The sequence below is a fragment of the Ursus arctos genome, unplaced genomic scaffold (genome assembly GCF_023065955.2).
Source record: "Ursus arctos isolate Adak ecotype North America unplaced genomic scaffold, UrsArc2.0 scaffold_25, whole genome shotgun sequence".
NCBI classification, from domain to species: Eukaryota; Metazoa; Chordata; class Mammalia; order Carnivora; family Ursidae; genus Ursus; species Ursus arctos.
This window is the reverse complement of record NW_026622930.1, coordinates 37,815,199-37,840,838: the sequence shown is the minus strand read 5'-3', so window position 1 is coordinate 37,840,838 and position 25,640 is coordinate 37,815,199. Positions and strand designations below refer to the sequence as shown.

The following is a 25,640-nucleotide window of genomic DNA, read 5'->3' as shown; positions in this document are numbered from 1 at the left end:
TAAAAGTTTATCAGCCATGCAGATTACCTATAAATAGCAATTTTATGAGTGTAAAGTTCATAATCTTTTCATTTTTCTCCATATTCTCATGTCTTCCTACTGTTAGGCAGTCTTGTTTCTCTGAGTTTAGACATGTGTTCTGTGTCTATTCCTTTCATTTAGACTCCACTTATTCCAGGTGGCCCAAAAGAGGAGACATTCCTGGCTTTTCTGTGTTCCCGTAGTACTTTGTATATTCATTCAGTTGTTATACTGTGTTATAATGATTTGTTTGCAAGTTAGTTTCCCTGCTAAACTGAAATCCTTTAGAACTAGACCTTACCCTTAGCTTAGCATTTAGCGTTTGTTTTGTTTATCAGGAGAAGCAGATCTATTTTACCAGGAAACTAAAGTGCATCGAGTCTCATTTAGGTTTATTTTCTTCTTTTATTTTGGATTTCTTGATAAGCAAACCAATTTTTAAATAATCCAACTTGCTTTTTTTTTTTTTTAAAGATTTATTTATTTATTTGAGAGAGAGAGAGCATGCATAAGCGAGAGGGGCAGAGGGAAAGGGAGAGAGACTCCACACTGAGCCCGAAGTCTGACCCGGGGCTCTATCCTATGACCCTGAGTTCATGACCCAAGCTGAAACCAAGAGTGGGATGATCAACCAACTTGTTTTTATAATATGCCTCCCAGACGCTCCCAAACTTGCTTTTATGATGGGTTATATGCACAAACTTTCATAATTTTTAAAAATTAAAAAAAAAAATTAAGTAAGATCCACACTATTGTGGGGCTTGAAATCACGACCCTGAGATGAAGAGTCTCATGCTCTACTGAGTGCCAGGAGCCCCTCATAATTTTTGGAAAGTTTTAATTTAAATTCCCGTTAGTTAATGTACAGTGTTCTGTTGGTTTCAGGCGTACAATATAGTGATTCAGCAATTCCATACATCACCCAGTGCTCATCACAACAAGTGCCCTCCTTAATCCCCATCACCTATTTCCCCCATCCCCCGCTTACCGCCCCTCTGGTAACCATCAGTTTGTTCTCTGTAGTTAAGAGTCTGTTTCTTGATTTGTCTCTCTCTCTCTTTTTTCCTCTTAGCTTGTTTGTTTTGGTTCTTAACAAACTTTCATAATTTTAAAACCAAAACTGTATTTGACATCTTAGGCAAGACATAATCATAGGACTTACTTTGGGTTCCCTTTGAAAAATCATATTTTGTACCCCAGGGCCTTACATGCAGGTGTGTACCACTGAGCATGTCCTTACCGAGTCATATCACATTTTCCATTTAGTGATACCAGACTGTTCCTTTGTGAGGCCTCAGAGGTACTGACAGGTGTACTTGGGTACAAATGACAAGTGTACCTCTCAGCTTTGCTACTTCGTAACAAGGATGAAGTAGACCACGAAGAGTCTCTTCAACTTTTGGGGCGCTCCGCTAGCGCCAGCTTTCTAAGAAGCTTGTCCTGTCAGTATCCTCTTGAGAATGAGTAGGAAATCATGCGTGTTGTCTCTTTTCACACTTTCAGTGAAAGAACGCTAAGTATTACATGATTTGCACCTTTTCAAATTGTGTCAATACATGTGTGTTAGCTGCTGCTGTTTGATTTGGTGAGCGTGTATGGATGTATTGATGGATGCTAGGAAATGCAGCCTTTGTTTTTTTTTTAAAGATTTATTTGTTTTAGAGAGAAAGTGAGAGTACGTGAGTAGGGGGAGGGGAGGTGTGAGAGGGAGAGGAAATCTTGAGGAGACTCCCTGCTGAGTGGGGAGCCAGACATGGGGCTCCATCCCACAACCCTGCGACCATGACCTGAGCTGAAACCAAGAGTCGGATGCTCAACCAACTGAGCCACCCGGACGCCCCCAGGAAATGCAGTCTTAATTCACTGTTGCCGGTGAAGGTATGACAGGGAGGTACAGTCCCTGGAGGAGGAGGAGGGACGGAGGGAAAAAGAAGACAGTGAGATTCACAACTCAAACGTCTGTTTAGGCTTAGACTAGGGAGACACAGTTATAAAAGGGAAGCATTGCAAGATCACTGAACGGCTACACCAGCGGTCAGCAGACAAGAGTGCTGAAGGAAAATTGTTCTTGTTTTAAATAAAGTCTGTTTCTTTCTGATTTATTTTTTTAGATCTAAAAGCAGTATATTTTCATTTAAATAAAATTTGGTCAATACAGACTACTATTTTCTTTAGTGACCATAACCCAACTACTCAAAGATAGTCCCTGTGAACATTTGAATGTGAAAAAAAATTTGTTTTTTGTAATGAGACACCTCAAAAAAGAAAACTTTGTGGGGGTTTGACCATGTACTCTTTAATATTTCAGTTTCTTGCTGTTGATAGTTGCTCTCCTGGCTTCTTACTCAGTTCACCTCCTGCTTAGTATGTGCATTCAGACAGGTGAGTAAAAATACTATGCTGAGTCATTTGTTGAAGCAGCCCCTTGAGATGATAACCGCATGTAGGATTGGATGTCTCAAATTCAATTTCCACCAGGCGTACATTATTATTAGGTAGGGTGGTTGAAGTGGAGAATTTCAAAAGGCCAGGATAGACCCAATCCTAGGAGAATATTTAAGGACAGGATGGGAGGAAGAAACTTACCTGCCTTTCCCTAAAGCACCCAGCGTAGTTTTCTAGATTAGGGTAGATTAGGGGAAATACCTGAAAGGTGTTTAAAGAATCCAAACTTCATGTTTTGGGGAAGCAGTAGACAGGCGTTTATTCTGATCGTATTTCTCCTGGGGTGATTATTTCCTCAGGGAGAACACCTTTCACATTTATTCCTGCCTGCTCCGTAGGAAGCAAGGTCACTAAACTTCAGATTCATTTAGATGGTTTTATATTTTTAATTGCAAGTCTAAAATAAGGTAGTTTTTTGGTAAATGACAGAATTATATGCAATTAAAACAATATAGATGTGTATACGCATTTTTCCGTTTGGAACTTTATTATTTGATTCGGTCATGTATTAAGTTCTTTTCAGTTGCAATGAATAAAAGTATATGAATTATAGAACTGCTTTAATAGAGTTTTTCTTATGGCATTAACAAAGATTCTGTGTCCAACAGTCCTGATCTTTTTATCTGTCTGGTCTCTTTTACGTTTGGATTAGGTCAGTTTTGATGCCAGAATCATGAGTTTAATTCTTATGTGGATGAATTCGCTTTGCTTTTTCAGGTTTTGTAGTTTTCAGACTTTTAAGAAGCAGAATAGATGCATAAAATAGATAAAAATGGGATTATTCTGGCTGGAACAGGTGAGAGAAGCCCAAAGGTATTTCTTGAGAATTTTAAGACTCTCCAGAGCGTGGTTCTAAATTCTCAGCTCTACTCTATTTCATCTGTCTATGCATCAGACATACTTGCAGATCTTTTTATAAACAGACATTAATAAACCACAGGGATTCTATGTCTACGAATCTGAGGTGCGATTTAGAAATACGTTTTTAAAAGTCCTCCCGGTGATTCTTGTGCAACAATCTTTCGGATCCGCAGTTCACAGCTGTAACTTGTACCAGCGCCTTTGGCTCTCCGGCCGGCAGGTGTGTGCCTTTGCTTTCAAGCGGCTTGGGTGACAGTGCAGACAGATAAAAATACTAGGAAGCAATGCAGTGATATTAATCTGAAACTACAAGTTGTTCGTAACAGCGTCCCAAATTCAGGAATAATAGCATTAAATAAATGTCTATAAATCCTGCTGAAACTTGCCTGGAATTTTAATGACACGTTTTGAAATTCTGCTTCTCTGTGTGACAAAATTATTTTTACCTAATTGTGGTAGTTTTTAACATCTTAATAGGTTATTTTATTATAGATTCTACTGAAAGAGTAATATGTTAGTCAACCATATGGCAATTGTATCTTAACTAAAATGTTATAATATGCTTTATTAATTTCAATGATTTGGAAGTAATATTCAATTTAGGAAGATTTCCAAGTAATGCTGATTTTTTTTTCTCCTTCAGTTCATCTATGTTTAACTTTAAAATTCTGACACTGTCTTGTTCTTTTCTGTTACTTTAGGGCATATGAACTGAAAATCTCTGTTTCTTTCTCTTTTTTCTTTTTCCTTTATTTTTGTAGCTTACTTGGTCTATGAACTAACTTCTTCATGGTTCTTCATACACATTGATGCACCTGTCTTCTGTTGAATCCCTTCAGTCATTGTAAAATTCTCTATGGAGGTAGGCTTTAAAATATATATATATATATATATATATATATATATATATATATATATATATACACACACACACACACACACACACACACACACATAAAAGACTAGAGAATAACATGTAGCTAATTTTTTTCCTCCGTGTATTAGACTGTCATAAAGGAGTATTACTGAGATCAGATTGATTGGTCAGAGAAAGAGCTGTCATAAATCTTTACAAAATAACTTCATTTATTTGCCTGGAGTACAAGAGAAATGTTTATAAAAATAAAGGATTTCTTCATGTGAAATTGTGCTATTTTGGATTTTATATAGGGTCTCTGCAGACTGTGTGGGAGCTGATGTAGTGTAAGGCGCCTTAATCTCTCCAGCTGTAGTTTGTCATCTATAAAATGGTAATGATAATGCTTCCGTTTTGGGATTGTTGTGAGAATGAAATGCAGTAATGTATATAAAATGCTAAGTCTTTGGTCCGTGCTAGCTTTTATTATGAGTTCTCACTGATGCAAACCCTTAAAGATTTCAAGGTGTCGCACACACTGCTGTCTCAGAAACAGTGGCTTGTTGTGATTCTTTGGGGAAACTTCTGTGTTTAGGGAATAAACCCGTAGGCCCCCTCCTCTGATCTCTACGTCACTATCAGCAGAGGGAATTCGTTGATCCTACCACCTTTGTACGTTCCCTCACTCTCTTGTCCATGTATCTTGAGTTGAAGTTTCATGGTGTGTTATTACAGGCACTCCCTTGCTCCTCCCTTTTGTCATCCTGCTCCTCTGGCAAAGCTCCAACCGTGGTTAAATGTGACTCTGCCTGCTTCACACATGCACCTGTGCAACTGAATGTTCCTGAAGAAAAACGCACAGCCCCGCAGACTGACATCACTGTAATTCGGTGTCTAGTGGACCTATGACACTATCACACAACCCTTATTAACTTCCTTAGTTCATTTACTTGCTTACTCTGCTATCTCGGAGATGATTTTCATATCGTCTCCTTTCTCGCAAACTTTCAACACATTCTCCTTGATTGCATTCTTAGCTGCTATCCTCACTTTGTATTTCACTAAGAAAATAGAAGGACTCAGAAATAAGCATTATAAGCTCTTGCCACCACTTACACCTTCTCATTTTCATTTGTGCCATGTGCTCTGTCACTTTGGATGAACTCTTAGTGCTCTTATCTAAAGGCCAGATTTTCTTCTTCTGCTGTGATCCCATCTGCTCTCACCTACATCCCTCCAGGCACTCTCTCCCTTCTCCTTCTTTTATATCATCTTTGTTCCTTTATTTTCCTCCTGTCAGTTTACAAAGACTCTGTCATTTCTTCCATTTTAAGAATGACTCCACATTCCTTCGGTATTCTCCATACCTTCATAGCAAAACTCCTCAGAAGACTTGTTTATGCCAGATAGTTTCCCTTCCTCTTATTCTCTCTCTCTCTTTTTTTCCCCCCTCTTATTCTCTTTTGAACCCACTCCAGTTAGGCTTTCCCGTTCCATTGAATTTATTGTACCAGTGACTTACACTTAGTTGCTAAATCCAGCAGTCAGTTGTCAGTCTTCACCTTAGTTGACTGTTCAGCAGCGTTTGCTAGTTAGTTGTTCCTTCTTCTGTGTGACACTTACTTATACTCTTCTGGTTTTCGTCCTATTTCACTGAATACTCCTCTTTTTTTCTGCTGAATATTCTTCGTCTTTCCATCTTCTAAACATTGGAGTACTCCAGGAGTATTCCTCTGATTTCTATTCTTTAATACTTGCTAGGGCTCATGGTGACCGTAAAATTTATGCCCTTAGCCTGGATTTCTTCCGCTGAATTTCAGTCTCATATCCAACTGCTTCCATGACATCTCCACTTGTATACTAATATGTACATCTCAAATTAACCGAACTGTCCAATTTTGCACTTCCAATCTATACCTTTTACTCTTTTCTCATCTAAGTAGATGATAGCATCTTTCTTCTAGCTGCTTAGGCCAAAGATCTTGGAGTTATGGTGAACTCTTTTTTTCCCCTCATATTCCATATGCAAGCTCCAAATGTGAGGAAGTACCCGTTCTATAATTCTGAAGGTAGAACGTTGACACACATGTGACGACCCTGATGAAAAGGTGTAGAGGCTACCATTTGATCCAGCAGTTGTACTACCAGATCTAGATGATACTACTAGGTATCTAAATGACTTGAAAACTTATGTTGACACAAAAAACTGCACATGAATGTTTATACCAGCTTTATTCATAGTTGCCAGAACTTAGAAGTAACCAAGTTGTTCTTTGGTAGGTGAATGGATTAATGGTGGTCCATCCAGACAATATTATTCAGCACTAAAAAGAAATGAGCTATCAAGCAATGAAAAGACATGGAGGAACCTTAAATGCATATTACTAAGTGAAAGAGTCCAATCTGAAAAGGCGACATCCTGTACAACTCCAACTATATGACATTCTTGGGGCGCCTGGCTGGCTCAGTAGAGCGTGCAGCTGTTGATCTCAGGCTCATGAGTTCAAGCCCCATGTTGGTGTGGAGCATACTTTTAAAAAAATGGTTGACTCTATGACAATCTAGAAAAGATAAAACTATGGAGACAGTGAAAAGACCAGTGGATCCCAGTGGGTAGAGGGGAAGGAGAACTGAATAGGAAGAGCACAGAGGATATTGGGGGCAGTGAAACTACTGTGTATGATGCTTTCCTAATGGATACATGTCATTATTTATTTGTCAAAACCCATAGAATGTACAGCACCAAAAGTGAACTCTAAACTGTGGATTTCGGGTAATACCGATGTGTCAGTGTCGGCTCACTGTTTGTAATAAATGCACCGCTCTAGTGGGGAACATCGGTGGTGGCGGAGGCTGTGCGTGTTTGGGATTAGGGGCGATGTGGAAACTCTCCATACTTTCTGCTTGATTTTGCTGTGAACTTAAAACTGCTCTTAAAAAGAAAGTTTATTAAAAAATTAAAGGGGCGCCTGGGTGGCTTTGTTGGTTAAGCATCAGACTCTCGGTTTTGGCTCAGGCCATGATCTCACACTTGTGAGACAGCCTCACGTCAGGCTCTGTGCTGAGAACGGAGCCTGCTTAAGATGCTCTCTCTGTCCCTCTTCCCCCCAATTAAGAAAGAAACAAACTCAGAGGAAAAAAGAAACAGATAAGAAGTACAGAGACCAGATGAAAACTTGAAAAAAAATACTATATTGAATAGCTTCCGAGAATGAAAAGAAGATATTGCATTTTTGAGACAAAGATAAGAAATTATTAAAAGGTTGTAATAAGAACACAAGAGTCCTAGAAATTAAAAATAAAATTTAAAATTAGTAGCTGGGTTGAAAGAGTTAAGGAAATTTTTTAGGCAGAGGGGTGAGGGGAAGACAAGGAGCTTGGAATGAGAGAGAAAAGATACAAAAATCGAGGACCAGTTCAGGAGGCTCAACACGCAAATAACTGGAATTCCATAAAGAGAGAAGAGAAAAAATGTAATGGTAGAAAATTTTCAACAGAATAATACAAGGAAAGTTTGTATAACTGAAGGAAATTAGTGTCCAGATTGAAAGGATCCTTCTTAGTATCCAATATAATAATTGTAAAATAATTCATACCAACACACATAATTGTGAAAAATCAGAACCCCAGAGAATGTCCTGGAAGCTTTCAGAGAGGAGAAACAAAGGAAATTCTCATACAGTGAATCACGAACTATAATAGCAAATGACTTCCCAGCAAATACTTTAAGTAAGAAGACTTTATAGTCTTCTAGCAATACCTTCAGAATTTAGGGGGAATGATTTCAGTGTAGAATTCTATACCCAGCAAAACTGTCATGTACGTGTGATGGTAGAATAATAACATTTTCATACATGCGAAGACTCAAAAAATTATTTCCTGTGCACTCCTACTTAAAGAGCAGTGGAGGATGCCATTTACCAAAGTTATCTATCAAAGAAATAGGGAATTTAGCACAGGAGAGAAGTAAAGAGAATTCCTAGGACAACTGAGCAGCTGATCTAAAAGCTACCTCCGGACCGAAGGAGCTTTTTTTTTTTTAAGTAGGCTCCATGATAGGACTTGAACTCAAAACCCTGAGTTCAAGACCTGAGCTGAGATCAAGAGTAAGATACTTAACTGGCTGAGCCACCCAGCCGCCTCTGGAGTAGTGTTTTGTTTTGTTTTGTTTTGTTTTGTTTTGTTTTGTTTTTCACAAAGGCACAGTCAGCTTTCCAGGCCATGCTTGCCTTGTGTTCATGACGACCCTTTTCTTTGTCTTTTTCCTGAAAGGAATGCCTTTCTCATGTGTCCGGCTCTAATTTGCACTAACAGTACCTGAGTAAGTCAGCAGTGAGGCCTGGTTGTCACAGAAGTCTAAGAATCAAATACTGGAAGATGGGAACAAAGCATTAATGAGGGAAATACAAGAAAGAAATGCATTAGGAAATATGGAGGTTAAGGGAGTTAGACTTGAGAGGAGCTGATGTCCGAATGTGGAGAATTAGAGAGAAGGACATAAGTCTAAGGATATCTCCCAGATTTCTTTTATGAGACACTGGACTAATGATAGTGTCATTAAATGGAGATAAGAACATAGCAGGAGGCATTGATTCAAAGTAAAAATGAGTTCAGTTGTGGATGGGTGGACTTTGAAGAACAGTTGACTCGAACAACACAGGTTTGAACTGTGTGGATCCACTTGTATGTGGGTTTTTTATATAGAGTATGGAAAATGTATTTTGTCTTCTTTATGATTTCTGTACATTTTCACTTCTGTAGTTTCCTTTATTATAAGAAGCCAGTGTATAATGTATATAACATACAGAATGTGTGTTAATTAACTGTTATCAGTAAGGTTTCTGGTCAGCAGTAAGCTATTAGTAGTCAAGTTTCTGAGGAGTCAAAGTTATATGCAGATTTTTGACTGCACGGGGTTGGTACCCTAGCCCCTGTGTTGCTTGGCCGTATATCGAAATGGATGGGTCCTAGAACTGAAGCCCAGGGTAGAGGTTCATTCATTTATTCAATACTCTTTATCTATTGGGAATACAGAGATAAGTAAGACTTCCTTCCCTGAAAAAGTTCACAGTCTAATTGGGGAGACAAATATGTAAGTAAAAAAAATTGTAATGGCAGTGTGATGATTCCAGCTATTTGAATATGGGCTAGATATAGTGATGGCTCAGAGAAGGGAGTGATTTGCCTTCTCTGGGTTGGGGGTTGAGGATCAGTAAATATTCCTGGAGGACTGAGCTGAAAAGGAATTTGACTAGGAGACAAGGCAAGAGAGAACATTGCATATGCAAAGATATGTACTACGTGTTATTCAAGATACCAAAAATAGTTTATTTGTGTGTGAGTTAAATGAAATGGAAAGAGAAAATGAAACTGAAGAGATAGACATGTGTTACCGAAGGAATTTGGAGTTTTTGCTGAGCCAGTGAAAAGCAACTGAGGTGGTTGAAAAGAGTCAAGGAAGATACTGGGATTCACCGCTTGTTGCTTCCAGAGAATTTTGGTCCTTCTAGAGCCCACCAAGAAAGAGCATAGCCCCCTAACTTCCTCTTCCTAAAGTAAGGCTAGAGTTCTTTTACTAGGATTTTAATTGTTAGCAATTATGAGGAAATAAATGAGGAGTAAAATGTCTCCTTTGTCCTCACCATTTGGGGTTTTTACTTAAGCCCTTTAGAGCAATGATTCTCAACACTGTCCGTTGCAGCACCCTTCTTATTTATTTACTTATTTATTTATTTGAGAGAGAGAGAACGAGCATGAGCTGAGGGAGGGGCAGAGGGAGAAGCAGACACCCTGCTGAGTGGGGAGCTGACGTGGGGCTCGATCCCGGTACCCCGGGATCATGACCTGAGCTGAAGCCAAATGCTTAACTGACTGAGCCACCCAGGTGCCCCCATTGCAACAACCTTCTTTAAAAAAATTCCAAGTGTTCCATTTACTATCTGAAATGAAATTCCTGTGGGTATTATAACCCACCTGTGGTGAGCTGATTATTTCGTAACTCTAATACACTTAAATTTTCATTTGTGTTCCATGGACTTTAGACAGCATCCTTTGACTCTCTGCTATGTGATATATTAGTGTTCCTGTCCTTTCTCTCACCTGTCCTCTCCCTATTTCCCATACTTCTCATATTTCCCTGCTCTACCTTTCTGTTGTCAAGATTGACAATATTTACTTTCTGTTTTGTAATCATATGTAACTCATTCACGTTTTATCTGTAAGGTGAGTCTAAAATTTGAAAAGTAATGAATAGCATTTATAGGCTAAGACTGTAAATGTTCACAGCAGAGCTAAGCAGTAGATTGGGATCCTAGAACTTTCTCTACACATGAGATATCACAACCTTTGTGCCACTTGAAAGGAGAATATTTCTAGTATTCTAGCATCCTATTTGTTTTCCTACATCAAATTCTTTAAAATCATGCTGCATTTAGTGGGTAAACTGACATTTAATTACATATTGAGAAAGATCGGAAGTTACATAGTAGACATCGTAGAAGTTACATAGTAGACACTTGATAAATGAATGATCTGACACTCTTAGGGAGAAAAAGGTGAGAGGAAAATGATGGAAAGCACAAGAAAGAAAAGAATTTCAAAATAATAAGGGTGCATTTCAAATGGCCAACTTTCTGAGAGTTGAACTGTATTTGAATAACTCATGTCTCTCAATTCAGATCCAAAGATAATATTGCTGCTGCTGAAACTTGGGCTTTGTACTGTAACCAGAGTTTATTAATTGTCCTATTTCATTGAGGAAAAAATGCAAAGCAGACAGAACACTGGAGTAACTAGCTGGAAATATTCCATGACTTTATGGGAAGCAGCTTTTCAAATGATTCGTGTTGAGGCTAAACTCTTGGTCTAGCCAAAATAGCACTAAAGTGTGCCTTGATGGTACATTAAAGAAGAAATTTCCCCCCAATTTACTTGTTAAGATTTACAGCCTTTCTGCCTCCTGAAAACATAGCATTGATTTCTTTAATATCAAAAAATAATTTCCTAAAATAGATTGCTAACGACTGCTTTCAGTTATTTATTTAAGGAGAATTGTGCCAAGTACTGCTTGTATGGTTTCCTGTAAAAGACTGAATTAATTTTATAATTTTCATAATTAATGTTATTCCTATTCTGTAGGAATATGCTTCTAATGTGACTGGTCATTACCACATCTTTTTGAGATCCCTCAAAACATTTTCACTTTATAAATAAGGTATTAAAACATTGATCATATGAAAGAGCAGAAAAATATCCTTTATTAGTAGACCAAATGATAATTAAGTTACTAAACACCAGAGAAATGAAAAGGTGCAGCTTAAATCAACCCTGATATTTGGTGGAGGAAATAGAACTATTCAAGGGGTATGGTTTTCAAAGTTCCACCAGCCCGTTATGGTCCCCAAAAAGGAAGACAAGACTACACAATCACTGTTACCAGTTTATAGTTCATCCTGCTCTTTTATGTTTTTTATTTTATGAATTCTATTCAAATCAATTTTTTCACTCAATATTGACATTTTTCATGTTATCATAAACATAGTTTTTAATGGCTACATATTAATGTATTGGGTATACCTACTATAATATACTTAACCACTTTACCATTATCGAACATGTAGGTGGTTTGTGGTGGTTTTTTTTTTTTTTCAGTGTAAATTATGCATGATAATCTTTGCATATAATGTTTTCTGATTTTAGTCTTATTTCCTAAGGTGCAAGCTCCTAGGGGTAAAATGTTATATATTTTTTAAAATTTATTTAATCATTTATTTGAGAGAGAGCGAGAGAGAGAGAGAGGGAATGAGTGAGCTGGGGGAGGGGCAGGGAGAAGGACAAGCAGATTCCATGCTGAGCGGCAGTGTGGAGCCCAGCAAGGGGCTTGATCTCACAACCCTGAGATCCTGACCTGAGCCAAAATCAAGAGTCGGCTGTCTAACCAACTGAGCCACCCAAGCGCCCCCAAATGCTATAAATATTTTAAAGGTTCATTGTTCAAACTACATTCCAAACATCATACCAGTTTACACTGTTACTAGCATCTTAACTGCCCAAATGATAGAACAGAACTTTAAAAATATTTCGCTAGGGTTGTTTTGGTTTATATGTTGAGATGATCCAGAAAACCATTAAAAAGAGAATATGTAGAGATAAAGCGTTTGGCTGACTGTGTACATATTTTAGTAAAGCCTCAATGTTAAGCCAGAAGCCATTATTCATACTCATGATGTCTTAGACATGGGAAAATGCTTCTAATTTTTGCAACATAAAAGAAGTATGATGACAGCGGCAAAACTGAATGGCTAGCCAGACATGCTGATATGAAAGATAGAATGCAGATTTGAACATTGTACTCGGTCTCCATTTAGAAGTCTAAACGTTTTTCACTCTGAATTTGGGAGTTTGCTGTATTTAGAGATATTTTTATAAAACTAGAAAGTAACAGCAAGGGTGAGATTGCTAAAATGTATGCCACTACCGTCAGGAGTTGCAAGTACATTTACTTTATGAAGCTATCAGTTTGATTATTTTTTTCTCTGATATAAAGGTTGTATTGTAATATAAAAATTAATAAATGTTTAATTTATTTAGGTAATTGAAATACCAATTCTTTTTGGAATCCTTCAGTATCTGACTTTTGCTTATGGGAAATTTATTTGCTTTTCATGGTTACTATATATACAGTCTATACTTGTATATACTTTTCTACTATTCAAAGATAAAACAAACCTTAGTTAAATTTTTGGATCAGTATCATCTTAACTTGCTCATTGACCGAGAACCTCTACATACGTCATTTTAAAAGCAAGTTATTCAGTATATTCCCATTTGTGACACCGAAAAGCCTCCTTGCTTTAAGTTCTTGGAAGGAAAGTTCTTCTTAAGAAAGAACAGATAGGGATGTCTGGGTGGCTCAGTCAGTTAAGCATCTGCCTTCGGCTCAGGTCATGATCCCAGGGTGCTGGGATCGAGTCCCACATCAGGATCCTTGCTCAGCGGGGAGCCTGCTTCTTCCTCTGCCTGCCACTCCCCCTGCTTGTGCTCACTTGCTCTCTCTCGCTCTCTCTCTCTCTCTGGCAAATAAATAAATAAAATCTAAAAAAAACCCAGATAATTTTAACTACAATATTAAAGAGAGATGCTAAAATTGAACAGTGGTGTTTCTTTAATCTCATACTTCGGTGACAGAGACCTTCTGGTGACTTGGCTCACATACACATAATATTCAGCAAACTTACCTTCTCAATGTCAAATTATATAGAAGCTAACGTTTAGATAATTTTTCTGGTTTATTATATATACCAAGGCTTTGGAATGTCAAATTTAAGGAATTGTGCCCCTATATAATATTATCAATTATGTTTAGAAAATTAAAACAAACTGGTAAAGATTTGTTGATTAAAATATGTGACTAACATAACATAATAAAACATTTAAAAATATTGTTAATTTTTGTGATGAAATTCACTTTAGAATATGTATATTTGGAGAAAAGAATTTTGGCATTTCACATAGGAAAAAATTTCAGTTCTTAGTTTTGTAACTCTGCTTTTTAATTTTTATGCTCTAAACTATATCCAAAATCTACCCCTCTAAGATTATTGTAGAAGTCTTTCATTGTTAAAGTATAAAGGCTCCTGCTTATAATCAAGTTATATATCCCAAAATCAAAACTAAATTGTCTTTGTTCACTGTGTTTAGCAGTATGTAAATACACTTAAAAAAAATACCTGTGTCGTCCATCAACTCTGATAATAGGTTAAAGTTAATAATTCAAATTTTGCAATTAAAAATGTTCACATTTTTGTTCTTAATTAGTATTTTAGTAATTTTATATTTTCAACATTTCAGTTTTCTTTCCAACTTCGTAGGTATAACATGTAAAGGCCATATATGGTTTTTAAAATGCTTAACTTTACAAACCTGGTGGTCTTTGTATACAGAAGTACAGAGGTGCTTTTTGTTGAGTTAGTGACAATTTAAAGAAAACGCATGTATGTCTTGAGAGAATATATTAAAACTGGTTTTAAAAAATGATGACTGTATCTTAGACTCCGTAGGAAAAGGGTGTTCTGTACCAGGCCTTAGCATCTGCTAGTCTGCTTCTTTTTAGCGTAAGTACTGTAAGGTTAAGCACTTTTTGAACTATAGGATTACATGAATGTTTTTACTTCTCATTTTTACTGGTGGTGTCATTAGTTAGAGCATGAAGCTATACAGGCTAAGGACAAATTTGGTTCTTTTATGAGCCATTTAATTTTCATCTTTTCTATGCCTGCATTTCTTAAATATGTGGAATGAAAATGTAATTCCATATTCTTATGATAAAAAAAGAAAGTGTATGCCCTACTAATTATGGGTGAGGAAAAGTGAATGTCTCTGAAAGTATGATTCAACTTTCATACATTAACCTTAGTTACCTATGCAGTTTTCAGAAACTATTGCTAGTGAAAACTTGCTTTTGGATAGTATAGTATGCCAGTGCTGTTTAGGGAGAAGTGGGGTTGTTCTTGGGTAATTAGTGCATTTGAACTACTGCAGCCTGGGTGGTCATTAGATGACCTTGGGATTTGCTAAGCTCTACTTATTCTAAGAAGCCTGTCCTTACAGACCATAAGTCTCCAAAAGTTTCCCCAGCAGGGGTTACTTCTGCTTTAACTTTAATGTGACAATCCAATAGCTCAAGGTAGTGGTGGAATAGCTGTCTTCCCTGTAAGACTTGGCACACGAATAGTTTTGTGTAAAAATAAAAATTATAATCTCTCTTAACAGCTGTGACATCTTATGAAGATCTTGGACTCTTTGCATTTGGATTACCTGGAAAGGTAAGTTTTGTTTTGTTTTTTTTCTCCTTACTGTCTCCAAGATCCATATAGACATTTTTTTCCCCTTCCATTTCTAGTTAAAAGAGGCAGGGATATCTAAAAGAAATTAGGGGACTAAAAGGAAACTAAAGTGAAGAAAGGCAAAATGATGGGAACAGGAAGACAAAGAGAAGAAATCTCTCTATACGCCCTTCTGGAAAATGCATCAATAAATTTAATTCAACACTTAAATCTGTTAGTATTTTTTACCCTTATGAAGAAGAGCAGTGACTTGAATAATTTTAAAACTGTAACAATGGCCTGTTTTTTTAAATTAATTTTTATTAACTGAGTAAATCCTCATAAAGATAGGAAAACAAAGAAGCATAGAATTAAGATTATGGCATGACTATTTACAAAACTGATAATTAGAAGATTATATCACTTAAGAGCTGAACAGTGCTAAAAAACGATCAAGCTCTTCCATCATCTGTAGGCGAGGAAATTAAGGCCCAGAGAAATGAAGGGGCCTATTTGTCCACAGTTACTCAAAGCCAGTATTACATTGTAGAACCTCAGACTCTAAATGAGCTGCTTTCCTCCTCAGAATAATAGAAATGACGGCAATATTTGTTGGGTATTTGTTTGTGATAGGCACATACAACTAAACTGAGAGGTAGAGGAAACAATGTCTTCTTCCACAGGTAACCAGGAGTTAAATATTTTTGTGAGTGCTGTAGTACTTAATTTCTCAAGATCTATTACACTTCTAAAACCCATTTTCATGTTGGTTGCAAATTGGACTTTTTCTTTTCATTTGAAAATCTGTTGTTTGTTTTGTGTTTGTTTATTTGGTTTTAATCTTAAAGGATACAGTATCTGTAGATGGCCAAACCAACTTCTAAGAAGTGAGTCTGGGAGGAAAAAGATATAGCTACATAACAGGGGGAAAAAAACCTGTATTTACATCTAAACTAACTTTGTTTTTAAAGTACAAAAAGAAATATTTAAATTGTGCTGTGTAGCCTCATGGTTTGGACCTTGTTTTAATAACCTGCAATTTGAACAAACTGGAGAATATGTTACTTGCCGGTAAAGGGTTTTGTTAATCGTCCTGATAACAGTTTCTCTTTCCCGAAGACAGGGATGTTTGGTATAATCATGATCAGTTTCCTGTATCGCCAGTTTAACCAAGGAAGAAGAAAATGTTGTTTATATAAGAAAACTCTCTAATTTCGTATGATCTATAAATATGACTCTAAGGATCATCACTGTTATTTCACACTGGTATTTCCTGCATTCCTTGAATAGCAGCAGAATCTAAAAGAATGGAGAGCCCCCTTTCCCTAAAACTCTGGAATAGTTGCATTGTCATTAATGTAGGCACTCAGTTCTTAGGAGGCAGGTACACAGACAGAGGAGGCTCTAATGAGGAGTTGCTGTTGTTCCTTTTTTATACTTCCTCTCCACTTCCACAGCTGGGTTGAAACTTCCTATTTCCTTCTTTCCAGATATGATGCGGAAATGGATAGGACAGGATACAATAACATTGTTCTGAGAATTAAAGAAATATTTTTAAATTTTTTGAACTTTTTAAGAAAGATTTTTAAAATTGTCTATAAATCAATTCATCTACTCACCAAACAGATATTTATTGAATAAATACCATGTGCCATGCATTCTAGTAGGCACTGAAGACATAGATAGGTAGATAGACATACTGACTTTCTAGATCTTGAGTGCTTAAATTCAGCACTTAAGATGGAAAGAAAATCATGAGTAAGTTCATCTTATTGTTTTTTGCAATATATTAGTAGAAATCCAAATTTCATGGATGACTGACAATAGCCATCCATTGCATATGAAAGATAGTGCGCAAAAGTTCAAAACAGTCTTTTCACAAATGACTGTAACATTTTGTAACTAATTTTTAAATGAGTTGACATGCGGAGTTGCTTCTGGAAAAGTGAGATTGGCAACTACTCCATCTTCAAAGACACCTGTCATTAGCCCTGCTCGGCAGACCAGGGCCCTAGTGTTTCCAGGAGAGGCAAATGATGTGCCATTGATGGAATTCCTAGTAGAGGTGAGTCTGAAAGGTGATCTGTTCCCAGTCCATGAACTGAATGATCCTAGATAGCTAGTCCACTCCAAATATCCATTGGGGGTGCGGATTCACCAAGATTTATGTGATTGAAAGGCCCAAGTGGAAATCGAATATTTAGTCATTTCCTGTGAGTGCATCAGATTACCAAGAATGGATAAGGAAGGTATCTTGAGTTTCCCAGGAAGCATTTCGGAATCACAAGCCAGCAAACCTACAAGCTGAACTTAGTCCTTAGGCGTATTTGGTTTGGCTTACATTTTTTAATTTTTAACTGATTGCCAACTAAGAGTTAAGAAATTTTGAAAGAATTCAGTTTCTGACTTTCCTTGAAAAATTAAAGAAATATAGAAGATACAGCTACCTAGGATCTGCATTCTTACGTGGCAGCAACTGGCCAGAGCTGAGCAGCAGCCCCTTTTTGAAAGGGAAGGAGTTCTCCACTAGACTATAGTCTTTACGACCTTCTGTTGTTTTATACTAAGCCCACCCCATATTCCTGAGTCTGAAATAGTTTGCTTAAAATTTCAGATCTGAGAATATATGGGCTCTCGAATTTTCTGCTCTAGGCTTTACTAATTCCTGGGTCAGGATGTTCAAAAGCTTGTTGTCGTATGCCACACTGACACACTCGGGCTGTGTAATTTCCTCCTATGCAAAACAGCATCCGCACAGCACACCTCAGGCTGTAGCAGTCGACCTACTAAAGCAACGTCTCATTCTACCTCCTAAAGCAGTGAAAAAGGGAAAATGAGACCAGATAGATTTAATTTCAATTTTCTGCTACTTTGATAATCACCAGTTAGTAGCTTTTTAACACAACTTTTTAAAATGACCGCCAAGAATATTTTCAAAAGCATTCTTTATAGTAACTGTGGAACTATTAAAGAAGGGCTTTTTGTGTGATGATAGTTTTATGTATTACAAATGGCTGACAAAGTACTTTCAATTTCTCTTCGCTTCTGCATCTGTTTTTTAGTCATGGTTATTGCATTTTAATAAGATACTATTCCTTTTATATTATTTCTTCTTTGATCTTGTAAATACAGTTGTTCTTTTATAGGCGGCGGTAGCAGGCACCATCCTAATTCAGAATATTGGAGGTGAGCGACTGAGAGTGCACTGCTTATGCATAAATGTGATGACAAGCGTGTCTTCCTCTTGTTTCTTGCCTTACTACAGCTCTGGCTGGCAACCTGAACTTCTGCACACATAGGTATCTTCAGAAACCTTCAGTGTTGTCCTCATCACGCTCTCTCTTTTTTTAAGATCCTTTTTATTAGCAGCCCTTGTAGGACAATAGCTTCTAAATTTAGTTCCAGGTAAACCCTTGATTTTAGTCTTGTTATTAGGTCTGCAATACACCTCTACAGCATTGGCTTTCTGTAGTTGTGATAGTGGTAAGGTACAGCGTAGAAAAACTCTCCAGGTGATTCTAAAATATTTCCCCTCTACTTTTGTCCTAATTACAACATTGGCATATACTGCTTCGGAGGGAGTGATGTTTCCTGGGCTGTGAACAATCTGGTATAGATAAGCAGTGTCCTCTTATAACCAAGAAATTTAAAATGACAAGGTAGTTTAAAAAATAAATAAACCTGGGGCACCTGTGTGGTTCAGTTGGTTAAGTGTCTGACTTTAGATTTCGGCTCAGGTCATGATCTCAGGGTCATGAGATTGAGCCCTGCATTGGTCTGAGTTCTGGGTGTGGAGTCTGCTTAAGATTCTCACTCTCCCTTTGCAGCCCCCTCCCTCTCTAAGATAGATAGATAGATAGATAGATAGACCGACCTGAAACAAATAAGAACCATTCTCACGTTTATCTTGTGTCTTGTTTTCATTAAAAAAGATCCCAATATCGAGAACCATGTAGAAACAAAAATTATTATTAATTATAGACAGTTCTAACTAAATGTATTAAGCATTTAGATCCAAAATATGGGAGTCATGTTTGTATATGTGGTGAAGAACTTACATAGCGCTGAACAAGTCCTCAGTTTTCTTTTACCATTAACTGGAGGGCCAAATAAATGCTATTAGTTTAAAGGAAAATACACAGGGAAGGTCGACATGCATTTTGGACCTTACACAAGATTGTATGGTCAGAGGAAATCTTAATCTTATTTCTTATGTGTAACAGTTCAAAATAATTTAAAAATGGCAGCTCTACTATAAAGTTCAACTCATACTCAAGAGATCTGAGCTATTTTACTTTAAGTATTATTCAGCCAAATTCCCTCTTTAATGGGTTTCTTGATCAAGGAAAAAATTAACATTCCAACAATAAATTATACTTGCTATTGTTTTGGGAATCCTGAACATTCATGTTTTAATTCTTTGAATGTTCATGGAAAAAAGAGAAGAAAGCTTTCTTGGATGTCATACCAAATAATCTCCTAATATACACTACCTCACTCTTCGTGCTAGAAGACAATAACCAGTTTCCTCCTTTATGAATCTGTATAATGCCATTGATTTTAAGATCTGCTTTAGAATAATTTATCTTGTCTTAACAAATATAATTGCTTAAATGTGTACTTGTAATGTCTAATATGAATGTATATATATATATATATATTTTTTTTTTAAGATATTATTTATTTATTTGAGAGAGAGGGGGAGAGAGCACAAGCAGGGGGAGCAGTGGAGGGAGGGAGAAGCAGGTCGCCACCCCCAGCAGGGAGCCTGATGAGGGGCTCGATCCCAGGATCCCAGGACCATAACCTGAGCTGAGGGCAGACGCTTAACTGACGGAGCCACCCAGGTGCCCCTTATATGAGTGTATATTTTAATATTTTCCATTCCTCATTATTCTCTCTATCTTATTACTCAGAACCATCACATTTTGTTTAGATTAGGTTGAACTACTATTTGGCATTTTATGTAGAATTTTTTTTTTTTAAGATTTTAAAAAATTTATTTATTTGACAGAGAGAGACAGCAAGAGAGGGAACGCAAGCATGGGGGGAGTGGAAGAGGGAGAAGCAGGCGTCCCACTGAGCAGGGAGCCAGACGCAGGGCTCGATCCCAGGACCCTGGGATCCTGACCTGAGCCGAAGGCAGACGCCTAATGCCTGAGCCACCCAGGCGCCCCTAGAATTTTTTTTTTTAAGATTTTTTTTTTTATTCATTTGAGAGAGAGGGCGTGAGCACACGCATGAGCAGGTGGGAGGGGCAGAGGGAGAAGCAGACTCCCCACTGAACAGGGTCCTGACTTGGGGCTGATCCCAGGACCCAAGATCATGACCTGAGACGAAGGCAGCCGTTTAACCGACTGAGCCACCCACGCACCCCTTATACAGTATTGTCAATCCAGGAATTCGGACCCAAGTGTGTGACCCTGCCAAAATGCCCACTTTTGTATTCTTGATATCCTTCGCTCTGATCCCTTCCTTGTTCTTTAATCTTGTATCTAACTATTATTGTGCATGATCTATTTTAGCACTTTTTATTAGATTGAAGCTGTATATATATATATGTTTTTCTCCCCTACTCTCTTGTAAGCTCTTGCAGGGCAAGGACTAGGTCTCATTTCTTTTTGTACTTCCGGAACCTAGCACAATACCTGAGGCTTGATAAACCTTTGTTGAACTGAACAGAGCTGAATAGGATTTGTATGAGGTATGTCCAAGTATTTTTTAATATTCTAGATATATTTATCAAGAAAAAGAGAAAAAGGAATGGCTAGACTGATCACTAGCTTTAAATATTTGAAAAGCCAAACATGAAATTAAAAAAATGTTCTAGAAAAAGAATGTCCTAGAAAGGATTCCTGCATCTGGTGGCAGAAAATCATCAATTCTCTCGAGTCTACGTATGTTGATTTGCTTATTTGCTTTATATTATAATCTTTTTTAAGAAAAAGTGATTTAGGGTACCTGGGTGGCATGGTCGGTTAAGTGACCAGCTCTTGGTTTCGGCTCAGATCATGATCTCATGGGTTGTGAGATCGAGCCCTATGGAGACTCCCTCTACCTCTGCCCCTACTCCCATGTGCTCTTCTGTTCTTTGTAACATTTAAACACTTTTCAGTTTTCTTAGGATTCTATGCCCCTGATGAATCTATGAGAAAAATAGAACAGAGAGACCTTTAACGTCAAAATGATCATGAATTGCTCTTGATCAGTATTTGTTACAGGGATGTTTCAGTGAAGACCCAGTTATCGCCTACATCTCCTTATTCCATAAATCTAGATAATTTACTCATTCATTCATGTTTTTAGTACCCAGCACATAGTAGGCATTTAGTAAGTAATGCTTATTATAGGAAGAAAGGAAGGAATAAGAGAAGGAGAGCGAGAAGGAAAAGCCAGCAGCCTGGCTCGGTGCTTCTTTAGGAGGAAGAGAATTGATCATCTGGGAGGAGGAGACCATGGAATATATTAGTGAGTATATAATTTCTTTTGGAAAGAATTTACTGTCACAACTTCACAGGAAACTTTTTTTCCCTCAGCATCAACAAGGCACCAAGTATTAGTCACAGGGCACTGATGTAGTCTAACAAACTGATTGGAAAAATATAGTGTCTTTGAATAATCTCTAAACTTTATGATAGAAAAAAATGTGACTCACTAAATTTAGCACTCTTATTCTAAGCTTATGGAAACCTTTGTCTTTGGAATATGGAGAGCCCTCTAGTAGGTATTCTACTGCTTCCAAACAATTCCTGATCTCCTCCCCACAATGATGAATTAGGGGACTGAAATAAGTCCTAGTGGTAGCCGCCAGCTGCCTCTTTCCTTAGGTGCTGGAGTGGCATTTGCTGAGAGTCCTTCCTGCTGGGACACAAAGTCAGAAAAGAGACATCTGGAAGTTTCAATATTGAATATTGTTACAGGCGAGGGAACTCTGGCTTAGGGTTTGAATTTGGTGGGCTACTGGTAAAAGGAGTAAGAACCCTCGTAGCAAGTAAGTGTGTGTAGTTTCCACGTAGTTCTCTAGCTGTGTCGCATTATGAGATTCTTTTCCTAAAAACCAAAGTAAGTAGTTAGTCTCACATTCATCTGAACTCTTGAGATAGACCACTCAGTAGGCTAACATATTCCTAGAAAGCAAGCCGTAAACCCCAAATCATTTTTAGTCAAACCAGAGAAAGTCCTGTGAACTAGAAGTGCATGATATAAAGTGAAGTTAATTGATGTTTTTTTTTGGTTTTGTATCCCACTCATCTCAAAGTGTGGAAACGTGAGTGGCTCTGAAGAGTACATTAAATTCTTACTTTGCTCTGTATAAAATATGAGGGACCCCTATTGATAGCATATTACTTCTTTAAAGCTCCAGTTCCTTAAAGGAGATTAAAGTTTGAATCACTGCTATATATATTGTGAAAGCAGAACCCTGAGCATTAGTCTTACTGGAACTTCCTGAAAGTGCTAGAATGATCCAGCTTTTCCAGTCTGGCACAGATCCCACAAACCTTACTCCAGCAGTCTTGATTAACACCTCAGTTTGGAAATCTTAAGTTTTAAGAGAAACTCTGCAACCCTTTTTTGTACTCAAGCAGTACAATTTCTAAATCTCATAATCAGAGAGGTATAAATAAGATCATTTTCAGTTGAGAACTATAAAAATTTCAGAGTCTCAATGTTTTTAAAATTCATGATTTAATATTAGGTAAATTAGAAACTATTTGGTTTCATTTTCTGCCTTTTTTTTTTTTTTTTTTTTTTTTAATTGTAGGATAGTGAAGTCATTTTAGGTGTTTTAGTTGGTACTGTCCCCTGGGAGACTGGGGTTGGGAGTGCTGTTACAACGCCATCTGCTGGTCAGCTCATCTGTAGACATACTATAGCTTCTTTGAGCCCAAACAGTACTGTCCAGAAATTCTAGAAAGCACTGTTTTAGAATAGGAAAGATATAGGAAATTTGGAAGGAAGGGTTTTTTTTTTTTCCACAAGTACTTCTTTTGATAAAATTTACTGGCAACATGTCACTTTAAAAAGGTTTTGAGGGGCACCTAGTGGCTCAGTCCATTAAGCATCTGCCTTCTGCTAGGTCATGTTCCCAGTTGGGTTCTGGGATAGAGCCCCGCATTGGGCTCCCTGCTCAGTAGGGAGCCTGCTTCTCCCTCTCCCTCTGCCAGCTCCCCCTCCTGCTTGTGCCCTCTCTCTCTCTTTATATATATATCAAATAAATAAAATCTTTAAAAAATTTTTTAAAGGTTTTGAAAGTAATGTATTTCTTAGTAATAACTTTTTTTTTAAGATTTTATTTATTTACTTGACAGAGAGAGAGATAGCCAGCGAGAGAGGGAACACAAGCAGGGGGAGTGGGAGAGGAAGAAGCAGGCTCATAGCGGAAGAGCCTGATGTGGGGCTCGATCCCAGAACGTCGGGATCACGCCCTGAGCCGAAGGCAGACGTTTAACCACTGTGCCACCCAGGTGCCCCTCTTAGTAATAATTTTTACAAATTATTTGAGTATAGTTGACACACAATGTTACATTAGTTTCAGGTGTACAACTTAGCGATTTGACATGTTTATACATTATGCTGTGTTCACCACAAGCATAGCTGCCATCTGTCCTGTTACATTGCTGTTGCAATATCTTCCACTGTATTCCTTATGCTCTATCATTTATTCCTGTGACTTATTGAAGTTTATTATAGGATTTCAGAATAGTAAATATTCTCCCATTGTGTTCAAATTTAAGATCTTGATAAAGACAAACATTTTCTTAGGGTTATGGAGAAAATTTTCCTCCATATGTTTTGATTTCCATTTTTTTTACAGATTAGGGAAATGACATTTTTGGGGGGGGTTTAGAAAAAGAGATTGTGTCGTGTACTCTTTTGAGTGGGGACAGACTTTCACTGGCATTTGGACATTTAGGAGGAACCCCAGGTTAATAAGATGTGTTGAATAGAATAAACCTGTTGCTATCCCTGACTAAAAACATGTTTGAAGTAAAACTGAATCTCTCAGACGGAAAGGCAAACTTATTATTTCCTCCCATAGTACATCTGTTTAGGGCTGGCTGACTAATCCTTTAAGAAGTTGCTGAACTTCTTCCAAGTGCTGAAAACTTAATTCTGTTTTAAAAATAGCTGTATGTAATCTTATCTTCATACGTGTATTTTAAGAGTTTAACAAAAAGGGTAATTATTTTTGCAAACTAATGATTTCTTAGGCCCAGACTCCAAATGAGGCTTTATATTTTTTCAAGGAGTCCTGGGAAAAACAGTCCATAAGAGTACAGGGTTTTTGGGAAGAGGGATTGGTTTTATGTTTTGTTTTGTTTTAATTTTTTTTTACATTTCAGTTTGATGTTAATATCTCAAATATGTGAGAATAGGAAGCTTTTTCCTCTGAATTACAGTCACAGTTGCAGATGCATTAGAATCATAGTCGTGGATGCAGTGGAGGCCCTCAGGAAACTCCTTAGCTCTTCTGAGCAATCTTGGACTAATAACTTCACCAAACCAGCTACAAAGCTGAAATAAATTACATTGAAAATACATGTCAAAGTGAAACGAACACAGTGTTTTTACGACTTCTCATTCATTTCTTTGATCTTAACTATTGAATTCAGCATTTGTAAGCAATTTGTTATTTCAATGCCGATGAAAAAAGAAAAAATTCTAGGGAGTGGTCCTTTTGACAGACTTCCCTTATTTTTCTTTGCTGTGGTGATTTCTTCTTCGCTTTGCTCCTGCACTTTTCCCTAACAGTTAATCTCAAGCCAGCCTGGCTGTTTCTACCATCACTACCTTGGGCACATTACTTCTTCGTGCCTCCATTTCTGTATCTGTGAAATAAATATCTACCTCACAGTTTTGTAGTAAAGGTTAATTGAGAAAATAGCTTGCAAATCACTAGAATACTGTGAAACATGGACTAGGCGTCCAAAACCCCAAAATGTTCACTGTTCTCGTGGTTCTTCTCTCGCAGGGCCCTTTCCCCTTTTCTGTTGTTTCTGACATCTCTCCCTTCAACCTCCATGTTCCCTGCTCATGTGTTTCTCTTCTATGATTAGATCAACCAGTATTAATACCTTACTACTTGCTATTGCCTAATCAGATTTTACCCTACTTTAGTCATTTCTTAATATAACAGTTGCTTTTCCCCATGTTTTTCAAAGAATACTCTCAATTTCTGTGTTTTGATTAGATTGACAGATTTTTTTATTTCCTTCTCAGGGCAGTTTCCATTAAATGGGTTCTATTAGTTATGTTTAAAATGAAGGAGAAAAGAATACTTACTTAGTTAACATGGTAAAACTAAATGATTTGTAATGGCTTGAGTACCTGTCATCAAGGTATGTCTTCTAGCACCAGTTCTGGCTTGTTAGTGTGGCGGCCAGAATCACTTAACCATAACCATGGCTAAAATGGATGACCCTGTTACACAGCTATTAATTTAGAGTACAACATGGTGTGTCTTGAACTAGGAGTCTATGCTATGTATTGATGTCAGCAAAAATCATTTACAAATTCTTGCTTATGACCTGTCTCTAAGATAAGTCTCTAAACACTTCCTTATGCCATTAATAGAAGACATGAGACAAGAGGTGTGGCAGGCAGCTGTTTGATCTAGGGAACCTTTTGGTTAA

The 25,640-nt window shown here is 37.4% G+C and overlaps 1 protein-coding gene across 9 annotated transcripts in view; it reads left to right on the top strand.

Moving 5' to 3' along the window:
- SLC38A6 (solute carrier family 38 member 6) overlaps positions 1 to 25,640 on the top strand; it is an 80,587-nt gene that overhangs the window by 1,658 nt on the left and 53,289 nt on the right. For all 9 annotated transcript variants that reach the window (XR_008961376.1, XR_008961377.1, XR_008961375.1 and 6 more), the window contains exons 3-5: positions 2,330 to 2,403; positions 14,954 to 15,006; positions 18,153 to 18,192. Coding sequence is in view for 5 of the 9 variants with exons in the window: in XM_026480425.4 (XP_026336210.1) it covers positions 2,330 to 2,403; positions 14,954 to 15,006; positions 18,153 to 18,192 (167 nt within the window). In the remaining 4 variants the exon portion in view is untranslated. The remainder of the gene's footprint in view (positions 1 to 2,329; positions 2,404 to 14,953; positions 15,007 to 18,152; positions 18,193 to 25,640) is intronic.